Below are 17339 nucleotides of genomic sequence, written 5' to 3'. Positions count from 1 at the left end.
CGCTCACGCGCTAAGCCTGCGACCGGCGCGCCTACTATTTCCGGCGCTCACGTGACCCGGCGGCGCTCACGTGACCGCGCGCCCTGCCAGCGCCGGGCGTGATGGCGGCGGCGTTGGCGCGCCTGCTGCTGCTGGGACTCGCAGCGTGCGGTTAGTGTCCTGGCCCCTGGCGCGCCCTGCCCAGGCTCCGGCGACCCCGAGCCCCTCCCCGACCCGTCCCCGGGCCCCCCTCCCCGAACCCCCCTCCCCGACCCGTCCCCGGGCCCCCCTCCCCGACCCGTCCCCGGACCCCCCTCCCCGACCCGTCCCCGGGCCCCCCTCCTCGAACCCCCCTCCCCGACCCGTCCCCGGGCCCCCCTCCCCGACCCCCCCTCCCCGACCCGTCCCCGGGCCCCCCTCCCCGACCCGTCCCCGCCTCCTCACGCCCCGTTCCCCATAGGACCCACGTACGCGGGCGCAGCCAAGATGAAGGTGGTGGAGGAGCCCAACACGTTCGGGTGAGCAGCCTTGCATGGAGCCGCGGGCCGGGCGGAGGGGCGACCCAGGGCCCGGTTTCTTCCTGACCCTGCCAATTCCCGCAGACTCAACAACCCGTTCCTGCCCCAGACCAGTCGCCTGCAGCCCAAGAGGGACCCTTCCCCCGTGTCTGGTGAGTGCCGCGCCCTGGCCGCTGACGTGGTGGTGGCCAGCGGGGAGCAGGGAACTGGCCTGGATTCCGGGGGCACCGGGTCAGCGCTCGGGAGCTGGCTCCAGGGGGGCCAGGTAGGGACGGACGGCGTCGGATGAGGGGCCCTGGGAGTTCGGGCTTAGAGGCTCATGCATTGGTTTGTCAGCCTTTTAAAATTATTTTTGAGTGCGTGACATTTCAGAACATTCTTGTACCAAGTTAAATAGTTGCCCCCGAACTTAGTGCTGTATTTCCTTCTCTAGAGGTGACTTCTGTTAATAGTTTGGTGTCTGTCTTTCCAGGCGACTTTTATGCTTTTTCATGCATAAGTATACAAGTAAGAAAAGTGTAGTACTTTTTCTGTGGCCTTTGCATTGTGTTTTTTAAAATAGTACCACTATATGTATAAGTTTGTGCATTTACTGTTGTCATTCACTGTATGTCTTGTATTCTTCATGGTGGTGGATGTAGGTCTTCATTCTTTTCACTTGATGCTTGGTATTCCATAAGATGGCTCTGCATTCCGCTATTATTAAGCAACTAGGGGCCCAGTGCGTGAAATTCATGCACTGGTAGGGTTTCTAGAGGCCACCAGCCGGGACCTCCCTCCCTTCCCCTGGCTGGCCTAGCCCCCTGGTCAAACTCCCGGTGGAACTCCCCCTGGAGGGGACAATTTGCATACTATGCTTTTATTACATAGAATATGTTGTTTACATTTTTTGGCCATTAGAAACAATGCTGTGAAGAACATACCTGGTAGGGACTGCCTCTTTGTAAGTCATGTGACAGGATCCCAGAAGTGGTTAGGTTGATAAGTGAGTATTTTTTTAAAATATATTTTACTCCCCGGTGAGTATGAGACGGCCCTGGTAAGGCTGGGATGGCCCCAGTGAGGCTGCAATGGCCCCAGTGAGGCTGGGACGGCCCCGGTGAGGCTGGGACGGCCCCTGTGAGGCTGCGACGGCTCCTGGGAAGCTGAGAAAAATACCACATGATCTCATTCATTTATGGATAATAAAGACCATTATAAACTGATAAACAAAAATAGATACAAAGGCAGAGCAGCATTGAACAGACTGTCAAACTACAGTGGGAAGCCTGGGGACAGTTGGGGGGGCGGTAAGAGATCAACTGAAGGTCTTGTATGCATGCATATAAGAATAACCAATGGACACAAGACACTGGGGGGTAAGGGAGGCCGGGGGAATATCAAAGGGGGGGGGGGAAGGAGACATGTGTAATACTCTTTGTAATACTTTAAGAAATAAAACAAAATTAAATTAAAAAAGAAAGAAAAAATATATTTTACTGATTTTTTTACAGAGAGGAAGGGAGAGGGATAGAGTTAGAAACATCGATGAGAGAGAAACATCGATCAGCTGCCTTCTGCACACACCCCCCGCAACTGGGGATGTGCCCGCAACCAAGGTACATGCCCTTGATTGGAATTGAACCTGGGACCCTTCAGTCCGCAGGCCGACGCTCTATCCACTGAGCCAAACTGGTCAGGGTGATAAGTGAGTATTAAATATGAGAAACAAATTGCAATAATTTTTTAATTGAATACTATGTGTATTAGGGTCTGTGCTGAGGATACAGAAAGAACAAAACATACAGTACTTGTCCTCATGGACTTGAGAATTTAATGGGGTGTAGGCAATAAACAAAGAAGTAGGTGAAGTGTAGAATGTTTGATGCTCTGTAGGTATGATAAGTGGAGTGTGTGTGTGTGTGTGTGTGTGTGTTTTATTTATTTATTAAAAAAACAAGCAATAACATATTGAAATATGCCCTTGGTAATTTAATAAGGATTGCATTGAATCTGTAGATTGCTTTGGGTAGTATGGACATTTTAATAATGTTAATTCTACCAATCCATGAGCACGGTATGTTCTTCCACTTGTTTATATCTTTCTCTGTCTCTTTTTTCAACATCCTATAGTTTTCCAAGTACAAGTCTTTTACCTCCTTGATTAAGTTTATTCCTAAGTATCTTAATTTTTTTGTTGCAATGGTAAATGGGATCGTTCAATTTCTCTTTCTGACAATTCATTATTGGTGTATAAAAATGCCATGGGTTTTTTGGGTGTTAATTTTGTATCCTGCTACACTGCTGGATTCATTTATTAAATCTAGTTTTTTGGTGGAGTCTTTAGGGTTTTCTGTGTACAATATCATGTCATCTGCAAATAATGAGAGTTTTACTTTCCAGTTTGGATTCCTTTTATGTTTTCTTCTTGTCTGACCACTGTGGCTAGCACTTCCAGTACTGCTGGGATTTGTATTTGGATTACATTGAATAACGAGGCCACTTTCGGTAGTTGAGATCTTAATATTAAATCTTTTTATCCATGGACACAGGAAATCTTTCTATTTATGTATATCTTTAATTTCTTTCAGCAGTAGCTTGTAGTTTTCAGGGGATAAGTGTTGTGCCTCCTTGAATAAATTTATTCCTAAATGTTTTTCCTTTTCTATTCGATGTTATTGTAAATGGAAACATTTTCTTAAATTTCTTTTTTTGGATTGTTCATTGTTAGTGTATAGAAACACACTGGGTTTTGAGCATCAATTTTATATCCTGCAACTTTGCTGAATTTATTTGCTCTAGCAGATTTTGGTAGGGTTTTCTACATTTATAAATATGCCACCTGCAAACATGACAAAATAATTTTACTTCTTCCTCTCCAATCCATCCTTTTATTATTTTTATCACTACTACTACTACTACTACTATTTACTACTAGCCTAATTGCTCTGGCTAGAACTTTCAGTATGAAGTTGAATAGTGAATAGCAGTGCTATGAGCATCCTTGTCATGTTTCTGATCTTGGGGGATGCTTTCAGTTTTTCACCATTGAGTATGATGTTAGCTATGGATTGTGCATAGATGCTGTGACTATGTTAAAGAAGCCTCCTTGTCTTCCTCATTTGTTGAGTTTTTTATGGTGAAACTGTTGAATTTTGTCAGGTGCTTCTAGAACAGTTGAGATGATCATGTGATTATCCCCGCTTTCTGTTAGTGGGTATACTATTAGTTGATTGGTTTTTGTCTTTTGGACCATCCTTACATTCTAGGATTAACCCTACTTGGCCATGGCGTAGAGTCCATTTAATGTGTTATTGAATTCAGTTTGCTAGTATTTTGTTGGGGGGTTTTACATTAATATTCATAAGAGATGCTGATCTGTAATTTTCTTTTCTTGCATTGTCTCTTTCTGGCTTTGCTGTCAGGGGAATGCGGCCTTAGAAAATTGAATCAGGAAGTATTTCTCCCCTTTAGTTTTTTGGGAAGAATTTGAGAAGAATTGATAATTGTGTGTGAATTGTCCAGTTCATCTAGGTCAGTGATGGCAAACCTATGACACTCATTTTTTTGGTTGATTTTTCTTTGTTAAATGGCATTTAAATATATAAAATAAATATCAAAAATATGAGTCTTTGTTTTACTATAGTTGCAAATATAAAAAAATTTCTATATGTGACACGGCACCAGAGTTAAGTTAGGGTTTTCAAAATGCTGACACACCGAGCTCAAAAGGTTCGCCATCACTGATCTAGGTTATCAATCTGTTGGTTATCAAGTTGTTCATAGTATTCTTATAATCCTTTTTATTTCTGTAAAATTGATAGTAGTGACTCTTTTATTTCTGATTTTAATAATTTGAGTAATCTTTTTTCCTTAAACAATCTAGCCAAAGATTTGTTGATTTCTTTTGAACCAACTTGATTTCAAGAATGAACTTTTGGTTTTACTGATAAATTTCCTCTTTCTTCCTGCTGCTTTGAGTTTAATATGCTCTTTTTCTGACATATTAAAATTTAGGTTATTGATTTGAAATCTTACTTTTGAATTTTTTTATATATATACTTTTTTTTATTTACTAGAGGCTCAGTGCACGAGTTCGTGTATGGGTGGGGTTCCTCAGCCTGGCCAGCGAATGGTGCCGATCAGGGCTGCGGGAGGTTGGCTGGTAAGGGGGAGGGGCCACCGGAGGTTGGCCGGCCAGGGGGAGGGACCGTGGGAGGTTGGCTGTGGGAGTGTCTGCACCCTGGTTGTAGTGTGCATAATAGTGACCAGTCCTTCGGTTGCTTAGGCTTTTATGTATATAGATTTATTTTAATCCTCACTCGAGATATTTTTTCCATTGACTTTTAGAGAGAATGGAAGGGAGAGGGAGAGAGAGACAGAAACACTGATGTGAGAGAGAGACACATCGATTGTTTGCTTCCCGCAGGCTCCCCGACCAGGGCCGGGAGCCTGCAATGGCGGTACATGCCCTTGTTCAGAATCAAACCCCGAACCCAGCAGTCCACAGGCCAGTGCTCTATCCACTGAGCAAAACCGGCCAAGACTTGATGTTTTCACAGCTATAAATTTCCTGCTTAGCATTGCTTCCACTGTATTCTGTAAGTTTCGGTATCTTGTGTTTTTGTTTGAATGTATTTTCTAACTTCCCTTGTAATTTCTTCTTTGACCAAGTGATTAAGATTGTGTTATTTAATTTCCATATAGTTGTGAGTTTCCCACTCTTTATTGATTTCTATTTTTCAGTGTGATCAGAAAAGTAACTGTGATTTCAGTCTTTTTAAGTTTATTAAATAGTTTTGTGTCATAATATGTGGTTTGTCCTGGAGAATGTTCCATCTTTTCATTTTCAACCTCTTGTGTAGGTTTTCCACTTTTCCCCCTTTGTGTATATTTTACATATAGTTATTTTTATCAGTGGTTACTATGGGGATTATGTAACATTCTAAAGTAAGTCTAAAGACCTAAAGTGAGTCTCATATAAGTAACTTATTTTCAGTTCATTTGGCTAATCTGTGCCTTTTTTATTTTAAATATATTTTTATTGATTTCACACAGGAAGGGAGAGGGGGAGAGAAAGAAACATTGGTCAGCTGCCTCCTGCACACTCCCTACTGGGGATCGAGCCCACGACCCAGGCTTGTGCCCTGGCTGGGAATTGAACTGTGACCTCCTGGTTCATAGATCAGTGCTTAACCACTGAACACCACCAGCCGGGCCAATCTGTGCTTTTAAAAAATAGATGTTTTTATTGATTTTGTCCTTTGTTTCTTCCATTAGTTTTTTGTTGTTAATCCTCACCCAAGGATAGTTTTTCCATTTTTAGAAAGAGTGGAAGGGAGGGAGGGGAAGAGAGAGAAAGACGGAGAGACATCAGTTGGTTCCCTCTGTACACCCCCCAAACTGGGCGGGGAATCAAACTTACAACTCAGGTATGTGCCCTTGACAGGACTCGAACCTGTGGTCCTGCTGTGCGTGGGCCTAAGCTCTAGCCACTGAACCACACTGGCCAGGGCTTGTCCATTAGTTTTTATTGATTGTTTTTCTTAGGTGACATGTTTGATTTTCCACTTTCCCCCCTTTGTGTATATTTTACATAGTTATTTTTATCAGTGGTTACTATGGGGATTATGTAACATTCTAAAGTTCTTAGTCTATTTGAGTTTATACCATCTTAACTTCAATTGTATATAAAACTACTCCTACACAGCTGTTTCTCTATCAGCCTTGTTGTTTTTACAGATTACCTCTTAAACATTGTGTGCCTGCTAACATAGATTTATAATTTTTTATGCTTTTGTCTTTTAAATTCTGTGTATTTACAAAGCAGAATTGCAATGCTGGCTTTGTAATTTGCCCTTTACTGGAGGTTTTTATAGTCCTTTCATTTTTAACTTGAAGGACTCCCTTCAGCATTTCTTGTAGGTCAGGTCTAATTGACAGTGAACTTCCTCAGCCTTTGTTTCCTTATTTTTGGAGGATATTTTCCCTGGATATACTAGTAGAATCCTCGGTCGAATTTTCATCCCACTGCTTTCTGGTTTCCAAAGTTTTTGCAGAGAAATCAGCTGATAGTCTTATTGAAAACAGGTCACTTCTTACAGCTTTCAAGACTTTTTTTTTGTTTGTTTGAAAAATAGTTGTAGACCATTTTATTTAAATATATGAACAACCAGTGGGCTACTTCAATCCAAGTAAACTCTTCACATTTAGAACCTTTGTGAAGTATAGTAAGATAAAGTAAGACTGTTGGTCTTTTATAGATTCCTCCTGCCCCCCAGACCGGGACATAGAGATACAGATAAATGTTTATATAGTTAAAGAGCGGAGGCCCAGGTGAAATTCCCCACCCCAAATTGGCTCCCCAACTCAAAAATTACCATTGGCTCCTGAGAACCCCAAAGACCACCCTCCCAGGTTTCACACAATATCAATTGCAGGAACAGTCGTGCATAGCAAAGTATAAGTTCTATGCATTTCACAGCACAGAAAAACCCTTCTTTCAGAGGGCATGCAAGTTGCCGGAGATTACACCCCCAAGTCTGGTGCTCTTGTGATGAGCAACTTACTGGCAAACACATCTCCCAGTGTTGTAAGCAGGCAAATACATTCAGCACATTTTGCTGTAATTCCATCTACTTGTCAAGACTTGGTTTTTGACATTTGTCTCTTGATGTGGGTCTGAGTTCATTATACTTGGAGCTTCTGGGATTTGGAGATTCATGTCTTTTATCAAATTGGGAGGTTCTTGACAATCATTTCCTCAACTAATCTGTCCCTCTTTTCCTTCGGGGGACTCCCATGTGTCCCACAGGTTTCTTAGGCTCTGGGCACTGATTCTTTCTTCTGTCTGTTCAGATCTACTTCTGCCCACATCATTTTCCTGATATCCGTTAGTTATTTGTGTTTTCTTTTAGTTTTTGGAGCATATTTAAGATATTTAAGTGTTCAGTAGCCCTGGCTGTGGTGGTGTGGCTCAGTTGGTGGAGCATTATCCCATGCACCAGGAGGTGGCTGGTCCCCGATTTCTGGTCAGGGCACATACCTGGGTTGAAGGATTAATCCTCAGTAGGGAGCATGCAGAAGGCAGCCAATTGATGTTTCTCTCTCTCCCTGTACTTTCCTCTCTCTCCAAAATCAATAAAAACATATTTAAAAATAAAGTTTTTAATAAGTCCACTGTTTGGGCTTCTCTCAGGTGGTTCTGTCAGTATTTGCCTTTGAATAGGCAGTGTGTTCCTGTTTCTTAGTATGCCTTGTAATTTTTATTGAAAAATGGGTCTTTGAAAACAGATACCTCTGCCAGTTAGTTTGCAGACTGGCTCTGCGATGGGGCAGATCTTCACCAATATCTGGGCATATTCTGAGTATAGAGAGCAGCCTGAGGTGCATCTTGCTATTAGGCATGTACATGTCTTTACTTCCTAGAGTCTTGCCTCGAACTTCTGAGTCTCTAGGCCCCCTGCAGCTTTCATGAGCAGGGCCCACTTTTCCCACCTGAGGTCTGAGGTAGGCAAAACAAAGACCAGGCCTCCGCAGCCCCCAGCCAGGTTGGAATGTTGCAGATACGGTCGGCCTGCTCCTTGTGACCACGCAGGAGGGTTAGGGGTGGCACAAGACACCTGTGCTACCAGCTTGAAGGTGCTTTTGTTCTTCTGTCCACGTGGTTGCTGTAAACCTGTTTTTCAGAACTCCTAGGTTAGCCCAGCCTGTTCCTGCTTGCTCTTTTGATGTTTCACAGGGAAACGAGCTTGGAGCTTAGTCTAAGATTTTGCTGACATCACCCAAACTCTCGTGCTCCATTTTTAAAGTTTAAACCAACCTTTTTCCTGAATGGCCCCAGTTTTGTGGGTTGTCAATTTTTTCTGCCTGGTCTGCTTTTCCACGTGCCTGCTCTTACACGGGACTCAGCATGTTGCATTTCCCCCCTTCTAGGGCCTGCGCATCTCTTCAGACTTTCTGGCAAGTGCTTCAGCCTGGTGGAGTCCACGTGAGTGAGGGGAGGGGTGGCAGGGGCGGTGGCTGGGAACACCCCTGACAGCAGCTGTACCCCCAGGTACAAGTACGAGTTCTGCCCATTCCACAACGTGACCCAGCACGAGCAGACCTTCCGCTGGAACGCCTACAGTGGGATCCTCGGGTGAGCTGGGGATGGGGATGAGTGAGTAGCTACAGGCTGCTTGGTGTGGAGCGCTCCCCAACCCAACCCAAACTTACGCTCTGCTCCTCCTCAGCATCTGGCACGAGTGGGAAATCGCCAATAACACCTTCAGGGGCATGTGGATGAGGGATGGTGACTCCTGCCACTCCCGGAGCCGGCAGAGCAAGGTGGAGCTGTGTAGGGTGTGGCCTGGGGAGGGGGGGGCGTCTGCTTTACCCACTTACCAACCAATTCTCCCCCAGGTGGAGCTTACCTGTGGGAAAAGCAACCGACTGGCTCATGTGTCTGAGCCAAGCACCTGTGTCTACGCGCTGACCTTCGAGACGCCCCTTGTCTGCCACCCCCACTCCTTGTTAGGTAGGACGCTGGAGCCCGGGGAGGGGGGGAGAGGGGCTCAGCCAAGTCTGAGTTCACTTGGATCTTAGTGTACCCAGCCCTGCCTACGGCCCTGCAGCAGAGGTGGGACCAGGTGGAGCAGGACCTGGCCGATGAGCTAATCACTGCCCAGGTGAGGTGCTGCGGTGGGCACCCCCTTGGCTTGGTGCAGCACAGCGAGGAATTATGAGGGGTTCCCTCTTCATCTTTGGCTTGCAGGGCTATGAGAAGTTGCTCAGAGCACTTTTTCAGGATGCTGGCTATTTAAAGACCCCAGAAGAAAGTGAATCCACACAGGAAGGCGGTGCTCAGGGTCTGGTGTTTGAGACCTTGGACAGCTGCAGTAAGGTACAGATTGGGAGGGTAGGAGCTGAGTTCTCTGGACACAGACGGCCTCCCGCCCAGGGGCCTGACGTGCCCTTTGAACTTCTCTGTTTCAGGCACATAAAGAACTATCAAAGGAGATTAAAAGACTTCAAAGTGTGCTGACCCAACATGGCATCCCCTACACTAAGCCTGTGGGTAAGTCGCGCCTGGGGGCCCAAGCCCACCTTGGGACCTGCTGCCTGTGAGCCAGATCCTGACCTGTCACCTCCTGGTGTTTTGGTAGAAACTTCCAGCTCTGAGCACTTGGGCTCCAAGATACCCACAGACAGGACAGCAGAGCAGCTACTTGGCAGCCCAGGGCTGCTTGGGAACACCTTATGACCTGGGAGGGGGCTGAAGACAGACCAGACTGGCATCCTGTAGCAGGAAGGAGCAGCAGGCCGGGACCCTGGTGCAGAGCGAGAAGGCCCGGGAAAAGCACGCGACAGGCAGGTGTGCTTCCTCTGTGCCTTCCAGGCCAGTGGCTCTCAGGATTGTACTCAAAGATACGGACAAATAAAGATTCAAAGTTTTAATTCCATACTGATAAAAATAATTCCATGAATTCTGTAAACCATTGCATAAATGTTGTAGTGTAAAAAAATTTAAACAAGTGTTAACTTTAAACAATTCACTAAAGTAAATGATTATGCCTTATAAATACTACCTTCTGGGTTAAGAAAATTCCATTCCAATAACATTCTCATCTAAATACTCAGAACAAACATACAGATGGGGGGCTTTCATAAATTAGTCCACATGAAGCGTCCACACACTGAGTGAGGTTTGCTGATCAGCTGCACAAGTAGTATGACAATAATATTACTGCTAATATTGAGCACTAGAGCTGAGACACTGAGCACCACACGGCTTTCACTGCTACACCCAGCACTCCCCTCCCACCCACAGAGGGGATGGTGAGGCCCCTAAGCCCATGAGGCCTGCAAAGGGTGGCTCCCTCATAAGATCAGGGCCCCTGCAGGTGGTGGGGGAGGACCCCAAGGAGCAGCCCCCTGGGAGTGTACCACAATGACAGCCCTAACTGCGCCCGGGCACCCTGGGAGTTCCATTCTGGATGGTTCTTTGGTCTTCCCACCACACATCTTTTCTCAGAGCCAGTCCTGACCTGAGAAGGGTAAGTGCTCAAGGGCTGCGCCCGAACACCAGCTGTGGTACCCCTGTGGGCACTACACCTATGGCCCCCAAACTCCACAGAACTGACCGAGTAGCTTATAAATAGACCTAAAGCTTAATTGTTCTTAATTGTTTATAATTGTAAAATGTCTAGGCTAGATATCAGTAATAAACACGGTCCTGTTATCCCCAAAAAGGCCAAAGGCCTAACATGGAAAACAAGTGCATAAATATTAATAAAAAATAATTTTAAACAGTGATAACAGCACAAAATATACGTAATTTCTAAGACCTAATAAATCATCATCACTATAATTAAAAACAGGATTTATTAAAACCAAGTCAATAGTTAACCTTTAGTAGCACACTAGCTGTGGAATGTCATAGATCCACCTTTAAAATGGTAACTGTTTATCAGCTTGTCTTATGTTAAAAATGTTTTAAACTTATTATAGTAAATACATTCTAATTTGGTCACTGATAAAAATTTTTACCTAGTCACTTTGCACTTTAAAAATGCTATTAAAATTCTTTGGCAAAGCCCCAGGCCAGTAGAAACACAAGTGTTCACTTCCAGGCTAGAGGGGCCAGTACCTGCTCCTGCCTCCCAAATGGCAGGTTCTGCGAAGACTTCCTCACAGCAATCTAGATTGGCCTCACTGAGCAAAGGTGGGGTAAGCTACAGACATCTTTTACTTCTTCCCAGATTCCTAGAAAAAATGACCCATCGCAGACCAGAGAAGACTCAGGTCATCCCTAAATCAGACCCGCTCTCGGGCGTTTCCTCCATGGACCCGAAGCCAGGCTGCTACTTGGGGGCCTGGGGACCAGCATTAGAGCCAGGTCCTCAGGGCAGCCCCTGCCCTGGCACAGCAGGTCTTCACGGATGACTGACAATACCTAGACACACAGTTCAGACAACAGTGTCCAAAGTGTTGCCTGAAGTCGAATGTGCTGAAGACGGGCGAGCCTGCCCACTCTGGCAGGAGTCCAGGTGGTCCCAGGTGTGGGGAGTGCCCAGGGGCCAGCTCCAGGAAGCTATGCAGAGGGCTTGTAAAACAGATGTACCCCCTTGGTTGCACTTTTCACGAGTATCAAATTGTCTTACAAAGTTTCAAGGGAGAAAATAAAACCAAATGAACCATTCTCCTTTTGCAAGGCACAGGCACTTAGAAAAAGTGGCCACGGGTCGCAGATGCGTGACTGAGCTCCCTCATTTTGCACGGTGCTGGGAAATAAAACTCCAATTAGTGTGCACGAGCACATGGTTAGGAACAGTTCCTTTCATAAAATTAAAAACATCTAAATGTATGTCTTTCAATAATCACTCTGCTATAAATACTATTTGCACTTAATTTAAAACCTATAAAAATCCTAGGCATTTCTCACTACTAGATAAATGCTCATTTCATAAGTACTAATTTCAGAATATGAAATCTAATATATTTACCATACTATGAATTACAATAAACTGATAGGAAATACTTTAAGTTCACAGTACACATACAAAGCTTCATATGGCATATTAAAAAGACATGAACCTAGAAAGCAGCTTATAGCAGCTGAGACCGTCCACGTAAATTCCTCTGCTTACAAAGTGCTTGGCCGGGACGTGAACTCCCAGGATGTGGTCACAGTAGTGTCAGGACCGCAAAACCCATGTCATTACTGTGCCCACCCGAAACCTGGGCTGCAGGTGGGTGCGTGGGTTTGCCTTTAAGGTCTACGAGAATACCATGAAACGATGCAGCTGGGCTGGGGTCCCGACGTCGGTGGCACCAGGAAGTGAGGCCACCATGGCTGCTGTCACCACTGGAGGGGCTGGCCCTCGCAGTAGGGGCACTCAGGCGCACTGGCCACACAGGGCTCGCAGAGCACACGGTGCTGGCAGGGCTGCAGGACGGCGCCGCGGGCCGGCTCTCCGCACACCACGCACTGCTTGGCTCTGAGCTGGAAGATCACCTGCAGGGGAGAGGTTGGCGGGTCACAAAGCCCCTCCCACCACTGTCCTGTCCCCGAGGTGACCAGGAAGGCTCAGGGCTAGGATGGGACACCCGTGCCAGGGGTCACCCCGGGAACAGAGATGGAGGTAGAGCTGCTTTTCCACAAACCTTTAAGTGGAAGACTGGCTCCTGGGGTCCAAGCCTGCGTGGGAAGGACAGGCCAGGATGGAGACCCGTGACCTGCGGCTGGTGGGTCCAGATTGGGGCTCAGTGGAACCCTGACCTGAGACCCAGCCCTCTAACCAGGGAAGAGCCACAGCCCGCAGACAGTGCCTCGGAGGTGAAGCGATCAGGTATGTGCACTGCAGCCAGACCTTGGCCACAGTCAGCAGAGGAGGAGAGTGTCAAGAGGCAGGGCTTTAGAACCTTCCAGATGCTCCAAGTTCTAACAAAATGCCCTGGTGTGGAAGAAGTTTCTAGCTGAGCTGAACAGGTTTTTGCTACTCCAGAGAAAATAATGAAATCGGGCAAAGGGGTGATCAGTGACATGCCTCAAACATACACCATGGTTCCTTCCAACTGTTTGGGACAAGAGGGCTGTGATTCTATCCATGAGGGCACAGGAGCAGGCTAACGTGGAAGATTCCAGAATGGAAGGGAGGGCCAGACTGGCAGGAGAGGTGGTGCACACGCTCCTGGGAGCAGAGCGTGAGCTGCCATCTGAGGAGCCGATGAGAGAAGGACCGCACGAGAGGAGGAGGAGTGGTAGGCCAGGTCCCAGCCATCACCTGTCCCACACACGGCCAGGGGCAGACATCAGGTACCTTGGAAGCCGAAACCAGGACTCACCCCGTCCACCGCCTCCAGATCCAGGCGTAGCTGACTCTGCAGCGACTGTAGCTTGGGCAGTGAGATGGCACCGATGTCGTTGCAGCCCCGCAGCCCCGGGAGTGTGGACATGCCCCGGCCTTCCAGCTCCTCCTGCAGCTGCCTGAACTGGGCCTCCACCTCCTCCTTCTTCTGCAGTGCCAGCTGCCGGGCACTGTCCGCTGCCAGCGCACGCTCCTTCGCCTCCTTGGCCTCCCGCTGCCATGCGTCACAGGCCTGAAACCCAGGGGGCTGTAGTGGCTGGCACGGGGCAGGGGCACCCTGCATACACACTGCCCTCCCCTGAGCTTGGCACCTCCCCAGGACTCACCTGCTTCACTTGCTGCCAGGACTCCTCCCACTGCCTGATCTTCCTCTTGGCCTCGTCCAGCTGCCGCCTGACCCGTGCCAGTTCGGCGCCATTTGGACTTGCACTTGCAGTGGATGTGGGGCCGGCATTCAGAATGGGGGATGGGCTGGGAGAGAAGCTGCCGGAAACAAAGTCCCAGATGCTCCCAGGGACGCCATTCAAACCTGAGTGTGGAGGAGACAGATGTCAGCCCCAGGCGTGCTGAGACTTCACGGACACCCAGGCAGGACCTGGGACCTCTGGGGTTCCACAGACAAGGCTGCTGCCCCTGCCCTTCCAGCCAGGCCCCCCTCCAGCCACCTGTGAGGTTTAAACAGAGAGAAATGAATTCAAAGTTTCTGTGACTGCAGCCTGTGGAGCAGGACTTCGCAAACTCTGGTTCCAGGAATCCTTGACACATGTAGGGTCCTGAGGCCCCAGAGAGCTTGGGTTTAAAGAGCTCCCACAACAGACAACGTGACACTTGTTGACAGAGTCGCGTGTCACTTAACAACAGGGGAAACTTTGAGAAATGCACCATCAGGCAATTTCGTTGCTGTGTCAACAACACGGAGTGCACTCACACAACCCGAAATGGTGTCGTGTAGCCCGCTGCACACCTGGGCCGTCGGTACAGCCGACTGCTCCCAGGCTACAGGCCTGTACCGCGTGTCACCGTATGGAATACTGTAGGAAACGGTAACACAACGGTAAGTTTTTGTGTATCTGAACAGAAGACACAGTAGAAGTACAGTATAAAAGGTGAGCAATGGCACACCTGCGGAGGGCACTTAGTACTGAGCTTGCAAGCCTGGCAGCAGTTGCTCCGGGAGAGTGAGTGGTGAGTGCATGAGGCCCAGTTATTGCTGCCACTGCCGCAGACTTCACAGACACTGTCCCACACCCTTCCCAGCGGGTCAGAAGCAACACTGAAGCTGTCAGTGCTGCTCCTGAACAGATGTGGGCTGGACCGACTGGAAGTACAAGGAGAGACTGTTTGGGTGAGACCCGATCACAACAGCGACTGCCAGGAGGGAGGGAGGATTAGTCAGAATAAAAGTGAAGCCGGAGAGAGAGAGGAACATGCACTGTCGTGGCCATGTGGTTTTGGCTACTGCATGTTGGAGCAGTGGTCAGATTAAAGAACCCTGTGGTTTTCATTAAAAAAGGGGGTGTTTAACATGGAGAGGGGGTAGAACTGAGGACTCAGTATTTTGACTTTGGGAATTTGGTTCTATTGACTCATCTGGCATAAAGGGCTCTCACTGGCACTGAATTAATGGAAGAAAAACCTTATCTATACTTTACAGCATTACAACCTGAAAATATTTCCAAAGTACAGGGACAGGCTGGCTCCACAGAAACCATCTTCTAAAGTGGCTGTGTGGCCGGCGAGGCTGTGGTTGAGCATCAACCTATGAACCAGGAGGTCACAGTTCGATTCCCGGTCAGGGGCCCATGCTCAGGCTGCGGGCTCCATCCTCAGTGGGGGGTGTGCAGGAGGCAGCCGATCAGTGATTCCCTCTCATCACTGATGTTTCTATCTCTCTCTCCCTCTTCCTTCCTCTCTGAAACCAATACAAATATATTTGAAAAAAGAAAAAAAAAGTGGCAGCGGCACTTAGTCCTTGTTAAGCCCCTCCTGTGGACCGGACAGGAGCTGAGGTCCTCAACAATGTACAGCGATTACCCTGCAAGGGCGGAGCGCCCTCTGTGCTGACACAGGCCGTGACTGACGGACAGGACTAACCGACTCTAAACGGAGGCGCTGAGAGGGGAAATCTGCCGCCAAGCTCCACATGTACTGCTCCCACCAGAGAAGACAGTTCCCCCTGAACCACAGAGCCTCCCATTTCTCACAGAAATGCAGCTCCATTAGAACCCTAAGGACCACGTCACACATGCAGTCTGTTGACCAAAAAGTCGTTAGGTTGTGCATGACCAGCTGGGAATTAAAGAGATATTTAAAAATACTAATTCTTTTAAAGTGTAACAGGTTACATAAAACAACACTTTTCAATGAAAGGATAACGTAAAACAAGAAATGGCACTGTTCCCTGTTTTTGCAAATCCGCCTGCTCCTGTGTTGAGTCTCTGGTGACGTCGCCCCTGCACAGCCTCAGAAGCTCCACTGCACGCGTGAGTGCGCACGGCAGGTCGCGCTGCAGTGCTGTCACACCACGGCCAGGGCACAGAGCCCCTGACAGAGGTAGACAAGCGAATCCGGTCCGAGCCCCAGGGCACCACCGGCCAAGCAGCAGACGTGTGGACAAGGGGTCGCCTGGGATATATGCCAAGGCCCACACCACAGGGAGTGTGCAGGCGGCACGATGGAGCCTTAAATGAGGGGCAACCAAGTGGGGACACCCACCCGCACCTCCGTTTGTTCAGCAGTAAACTGCCGCTATAGGGTAGCCCCTCCCCCACGAGCCCCAGCTCACCTAGGGAGTTGTAGGACGAGGCCGAGGAGCCCAGCACCCTGGGCTCCGACTTGAGGGGTGGCGGCTGCTGGGGGGGCGTCATGGCCGAGGAGACAAGAGGCCCCGACAAGGACTGGGAGAGCGAGCTGAGCGGGGAGGTGGACAGGGATGACGAGGATTGCAGGGATGGGGAGCGGGCCAGGCAGCCAGGAATGGTGACGGGCTCTGAGCCCCCCAGCGACCTCTGACCTGTGCAGAGTGGAGGGGCCGGGTTAGTGAGAGGCAGCAGCAGACCTCTGCCCAGGAAACAGCACAGCATTGCCTCTGAGCTGGGGTGCAGCAGCCAGGGCGAGGGGGCATGGGGTGAGGGTGCTGGGGGTCCCAGACCTGCAGCGACCATGTGGCGGTTCAGAGACAGATGTGTCCATAGCTCCCAACCACTCAGACAAGTGGCAAGTGCACAGACAAGGGTTTCAGCAGGGATCCCACAGAGACAGACACCCACTAGGACCCGACAGCCAACGTACCCACTGGCATGGTGGTCCCAGGACGTTTAGGGCCCCCAGAAACATTAATGTGTTTTAACATCAGAAGAAAAAGATAAGCCTGTCTGGGGTGGCTCAGTGGTTGAGCATCAGCCTATGAACCAGGAGGTCACAGTTCCATTCCTGTGAGGACACATGCCCGGGTTGTGGGCTCGATCCCCACTAGGGGGTGTGCAGGATGCAGCCGATCAATGATTCTCATCATTGATGTTTCTACCTCTCTCCCCCTTCCTCTCTGAAATCAATAAAAAACATATTTTAAAAAAAGAAGAAAAAGATGAGCTTTTAGGCCAAAGAAAATGATTCAGTATATGTTTATATCCGTCTTCATGTCAATGCAGTGGTTAAACATTTCGGAAGGCTGTGAAGGCTGGCCGTCCGTGGCCCCCATTCTGCACACCCCACCCCCATCCATCTCTGCAGGGGCCACTTTGCTCAGATGGAGGCAAACTGAGGAGATGTGAGGCTGGTCCTGCCGGGGCTGCAGGGTCCTGGAGGAGGGGGATGGGACCTCTCCCACCCTAGGACCATTTAAGGATTCTTGAAAGGTCCAGCCAGCCCCAGGCACCCTGACAAGAGCGCCAGGTGTCTTCGTTCTTACCTGTGGGTCCCAGGTCACTTCCGTCCTGCTCGTCCAGCTCCTTATCCAGGGGAGCGAGGCTTACATCACTAAGATGGAGATCTAAGGCAGAACCTGTCCAAC

General features: G+C 48.5%; 2 protein-coding genes across 14 annotated transcripts in view; one reads left to right on the top strand and one right to left on the bottom strand.

Moving 5' to 3' along the window:
* The first annotated feature begins 59 nt into the window (after window positions 1–59).
* On the top strand, window positions 60–9919 carry GNPTG (N-acetylglucosamine-1-phosphate transferase subunit gamma). 2 transcript variants are annotated; one of them, XM_036310645.1, is made up of 11 exons: window positions 60–150; window positions 440–497; window positions 582–649; window positions 8412–8466; window positions 8533–8616; window positions 8711–8804; window positions 8880–8994; window positions 9072–9145; window positions 9232–9360; window positions 9453–9534; window positions 9623–9919. In XM_036310645.1, the coding sequence occupies exons 1-11, from the start codon at window positions 102–104 to the stop codon at window positions 9718–9720; spliced, it is 906 nt and encodes a 301-aa protein (XP_036166538.1). In that variant the 5' UTR covers window positions 60–101; the 3' UTR covers window positions 9721–9919. The 2 variants fall into 2 exon arrangements, with proteins under 2 accessions (XP_036166538.1, XP_036166537.1); XM_036310644.1 differs by having other exon boundaries at window positions 9063–9145.
* Window positions 9896–17339, bottom strand: part of UNKL (unk like zinc finger) — a 51814-nt gene continuing 44370 nt past the window's right edge. For 9 of the 12 annotated variants that reach the window (XM_036310631.1, XM_036310635.1, XM_036310636.1 and 6 more), the window contains 5 exons: window positions 17238–17330; window positions 16113–16340; window positions 13654–13856; window positions 13305–13559; window positions 9896–12474 (listed from right to left, as the gene is read on the bottom strand). In XM_036310631.1, the coding sequence (XP_036166524.1) occupies window positions 12319–12474; window positions 13305–13559; window positions 13654–13856; window positions 16113–16340; window positions 17238–17330 (935 nt within the window). In that variant the 3' untranslated portion in view covers window positions 9896–12318. Of the gene's footprint in view, window positions 12475–13304; window positions 13560–13653; window positions 13993–16112; window positions 16341–17237; window positions 17331–17339 lie in introns of those variants that run through there. The other 3 variants (XM_036310632.1, XM_036310633.1, XM_036310634.1) reach the window with 3 other exon arrangements.

Source organism: Myotis myotis, unplaced genomic scaffold, assembly GCF_014108235.1.
Source record: "Myotis myotis isolate mMyoMyo1 unplaced genomic scaffold, mMyoMyo1.p scaffold_m19_p_5, whole genome shotgun sequence".
NCBI classification, from domain to species: domain Eukaryota; kingdom Metazoa; phylum Chordata; class Mammalia; order Chiroptera; family Vespertilionidae; genus Myotis; species Myotis myotis.
This window is presented reverse-complemented; position numbering and strand designations above follow the sequence as displayed.

Coding starts and splice junctions, on each gene's coding strand:
- GNPTG (XM_036310644.1), top strand. CDS start 102: ATGGCGGCGGCGTTGGCGCGCCTGCTGCTGCTGGGACTCGCAGCGTGC. Junction 8,805..8,879: donor CCCGGAGCCGGCAGAGCAAG/GTGGAGCTGTGT, acceptor ATTCTCCCCCAG/GTGGAGCTTACCTGTGGGAA. Junction 9,361..9,452: donor CCTTGGACAGCTGCAGTAAG/GTACAGATTGGG, acceptor TCTCTGTTTCAG/GCACATAAAGAACTATCAAA.